At 51.9% G+C, this 4,040-nt stretch overlaps 1 protein-coding gene across 1 annotated transcript; it reads right to left on the bottom strand.

The window, feature by feature from the left end:
• Positions 1–104: 104 nt before the first annotated feature.
• On the bottom strand, positions 105–2,135 carry LOC106818089 (beta-1,3-galactosyltransferase 5-like). The gene is made up of 2 exons (XM_014822807.1): positions 1,697–2,135; positions 105–1,551 (listed from the first exon to the last, which is right to left on the bottom strand). Exons 1-2 carry the CDS (start codon positions 2,126–2,128, stop codon positions 733–735), a joined length of 1,251 nt encoding a protein of 416 aa, XP_014678293.1. The 5' UTR covers positions 2,129–2,135; the 3' UTR covers positions 105–732.
• Positions 2,136–4,040: the final 1,905 nt, after the last annotated feature.

Here is a 4,040-nt window from a genome sequence, read left to right as displayed (position 1 = left end):
ATGCGGCTAATTGACACCCTAACTACCCGCATAACTTTGGTCATTCACCTCCTTATCGTAAATGCCAGAAACAAAGCATTCGCAGCAGAGTATAGTTAATATGATGCTTTCGTTTAATCATTTTTGAACTAGCATTTTACACAGGTATAAGTATACAGCCCGGAATTGACGTATCAGCCTGAAGGAGATAACCACGTCTTCTTTGGATTGCTACCAGTTTACACGTGTTATTGACTATATTTTACGCAACTGCTGTACTGGGCAGCGTCTTTAACGCGCCCTATCCCAAGGATGATTGACTGACTATCTCTACCTGTAAATCATTGGAGGCGGATAGGACAAATAACACGACAACGATCTTCATGCGAGTGACATTTGTGGACCTTTAAATCAAGTCTTAATTTTTACACTAAAAGCTGTTTTTGTATGATCGCTACAAGCTATTAAAGCTCTAAAACACTTGGCCCCTATAAACGGGTAGATGTAATCAGGAGTGAATAATAATTATTAGATTATTATATCTATCATCATTATTCACTCTTGATGTAATGTTAACAATATTCGCGGGGTGGCGATAGTATCACCATTCTTAATTCATCTCCTCCTACCGACCAACAATTTAAAATGTTTAACGCAATACAATATTGAAAGTTGACGTGATGGAATGTTAAAACCATTGGGCACTGTCTTTAAAACTCTGCTGTCGTCGCCATCTGCAGTGTTCCACGTGATTCACGCGACGTACAGCGCTCTAAACTCGTCCGACTTGCGCATGTGCTGCCACATCTCCTGCCGCTGCACAAGGTTGACGGGATGAAAGACGAAATAGGTGGGCATGTAGCGGACTCGACTCAGGAACCGCCGCCGGTCCAAGCCCGTCGGCTGGATAACGAACGAGTCGTGATTAACACGCGCGACGTCGGCACGCTCTGCCAGCATGCCCGTCACGTAGATGTCCTCCATGCGAAACGGACGCACGCGCCGCGAGGTGGCGTACAGCAGCCCCGCGACGTCGGCGCTCATGCAGTACGCGCCGCCGACGACGTAAGGCGGGTAGACGTCGCCGGCGAACTCGCTCGCCGACACGTACCACTTATTGCGGCGGTCGCGGTACGGATGCGACGCCGTCTTTCGCGCACCGACGATCGCGCGCGTGCGATTTGCCGTTGTCTGCAGGTAGCGCGTTAGCGCGAGCAGGTTTACGAACACGTCGCTATCGATCTTCATCGCGAACGTCGCCTGCGGGCAGCGCCGACTGGCGACGTGCAGCGCCATCACCGACTTCGCCGTCAGATTGTCGTACGTGTCGAGAAAGTCGCCGAGCACGACATCGCCATGGAGACGCATCTCGTCGCGCACGCGCAGTCGCGTCGTCGCGTCGGCGCTGTCGGCGACGAGGAAGGCGACGACGACCTGCGTGCGGTTGCGTCGGGGCGAGCCCCACGTGTCACGCACCGACGCGCGACCAGTGGCGTCGCCGACAGCCGAGACGACGAGCACGAGCAGGAGTGTGTCGTTCGTACACGGAATGTCCGGAGCCGCGTACGTGTACTGCGTCTCGTTAAAGAAGAACGCCACGCGAGACGTCAGCGCGGCGTCGTCTGCGAGCTGCGCCGTCGTCGGCGGCGGCGGTGCGTCGGCTGCAAGCTGCGCCGTCGTCGGCGGCGGCGGTGCGTCGGCTGCAAGCTGCGCGCGCGTGCGCGCTCGACCGCGGCGCGCCATTGGTCACCCCGCGTCTGCGACGATGAACGCCAGCGTCACCCTCGTCGCTGGTGCGGCTCACCGATCCCCACGTCTGTCGCACGAGACGTCGGCCGGCGACGTCCGACGCCGAGGAGATGGCGAGCAGGAGCAGCAGCGTGCGACTCGTGCAGTTCAGCGGCGGCGCCCTGTACGTGTAGTTGCGGTCGTAGATGGTAAACTCGACGCCGCTGTCGCTCGCGGCGGCCGTCGTTGAGGCGCCAGGTGGCGCGGCGGAGCTTCGATCTTGCGAGGCGAGGAGCACGGAAGAGTTTTTCCAAAACGCCGTTATAAAAAGAAGACACGTCAGACAGAAAACTAGCCATGGTCGCCACCCTCGCAATCGTACATAGACGTGGCAGCGGCGCCCTGAAACACAGTTATGCATTGCATATATATATATCAGGAGTAGATAATAGGGAATTCCCTATTATCTACTCCTGATATATATAATATTTCCCATTATGTACTCTTGATATTTATATATATATATATAATATATACATACTTATATATAATATAAGTAAAAACAACGGACAGCCCTTGAAGAGATGAAGATAAATTTAAAAAATAGAAATAAGTGAAAATTTTAATTATCGTGAGCTTTCTGTTGTTGTCGCCTGACGAAGAGACATGTGTGTATACACACACACACACACACACACACACACACACACACCAGCAGCAGACGACACGGTCACGCACGCACCGCTACGCACGCAACCCGCACACTCATACACACCACCCACTACACACACACACAAACACACGAGGTCGCACGCAGTACGCACGCAGCACACGCTCTCTCTCTCTCTCTCTCTTCTCGTCTCTCTAATCTCTTCTCTTCTCTCGTTCCATCTCTCCTCTCTCTCTTTCTCTCGCTCCGTCGTCTACTCATCTCTCTCTCTACTCCTCATCTCTCCCTCCTCTGTCTGTCTGTCTGTCTGTCTGTCTGTCTGTCGTCTCGCTCTGTCTGTCTCTCTCTCTCTCGCTTACTTCGTCATCCTAATTCTGTCTCGTTCTTATGCTGTCTCGTTCTCATTCTGAGTTGAATATCCGAGTCTACAGTAAACTCTTGTATCGTTTCTCTCTGGAAATGGGTGACCGCATAAGATATAGCCCTGGCATAGATAGAAAACCTATACGCTAGATAGAGAGAGCAGAGAGAGAGAGAGAGAGAGAGAGAGAGAGAGAGAGAGAAGAGAGAGAGGGAGAGAGGGAGAGATGAAGAGAGAGAAGAGAGAGCAGAGAGAGAGAGAGAGGCGAGAGGAGAGAGAGAGAGAGAGAGAGAGCGAGAGGAGAGCAGAGAGAGAGAGAGAGAGAGAGAGAGGAAGAGAGGAGAGAGGAGAGAGAGAAGAGCGAGAGAGAGGAGATAGAGCGAGACGAGAGAGACGAGAGAGAGTAGAGAGAGAGAGAGAGAGAGAGAGAGAGAGAGAGAGAGAGAGAGAGAGAGAGAGAGCGCGACCATCTACGGTGAAATAAGAGACAAATGGACATTTACGGGCATTAGATTCACGGGGCGCGATGTGAACAGGACTATTTGACTTGCCCGTGAATGTTCGCTCAGCTATACACTCTAATGGCCAGCCGCGATATTAAAGTCTGTTGTTAGTCCGCCTGACGAAGAGAATCGTGTGTATATATTATAACTCGTGTCATAAAATTTTGACACCTATTTTTATTTTTAGCGCGCATCTCGATCTGACGGTATCAGATGCAGCTGTAGAATCGCGTGATTCGTCCTCCGTCCGTAGCTACAGGTGCGTGCGGTGCGTGCGATGCGTGCGTGCGTGCGTGCGGCGCGCGTGCGTCAAACCGTTGGGCACAAATCTTTTACCGCTCGACGTACGGTCGGCACGATAATTGCGGGACGTGGGGGGGGTGGGGGGGTATCCGACAACGAGTGGGATGTCTCGGGCGATGCGAAGGTGTAAAAGAAGGGGGAACTTCCCTCCTAACTAAGGTAATAGAGGACGGAAATGCCAGAATTGACGGCACCCAAATCTAAACGGCATGCGACCTAGGCTCGTGATAGTCGTGTATAGCATGCAATGGTAGGAAAAACCATCACTGTGCCGAAATTGGAGTGCACAGGTGCAAAGGTCACATGGGCACAGGGCAGATTTTATACATTTTCTGAGGACATGGTGCTGACAGGAGGTGATATATATAATAGAGTTTCAGCGGTGACCCTAGCATTTTATGCTTTATTGAAAGGCGCATGAAGTGCTTCCCTGACATGGCGAAGAGTAAGTGTCTGATAAGCCTTTTGAACCCTGAAGAGGAGTTAAACATGATTT

Source organism: Priapulus caudatus, unplaced genomic scaffold, assembly GCF_000485595.1.
Source record: "Priapulus caudatus unplaced genomic scaffold, Priapulus_caudatus-5.0.1 Scaffold2017, whole genome shotgun sequence".
Taxonomy (NCBI): Eukaryota; Metazoa; Priapulida; class Priapulimorpha; order Priapulimorphida; family Priapulidae; genus Priapulus; species Priapulus caudatus.
This window is presented reverse-complemented; position numbering and strand designations above follow the sequence as displayed.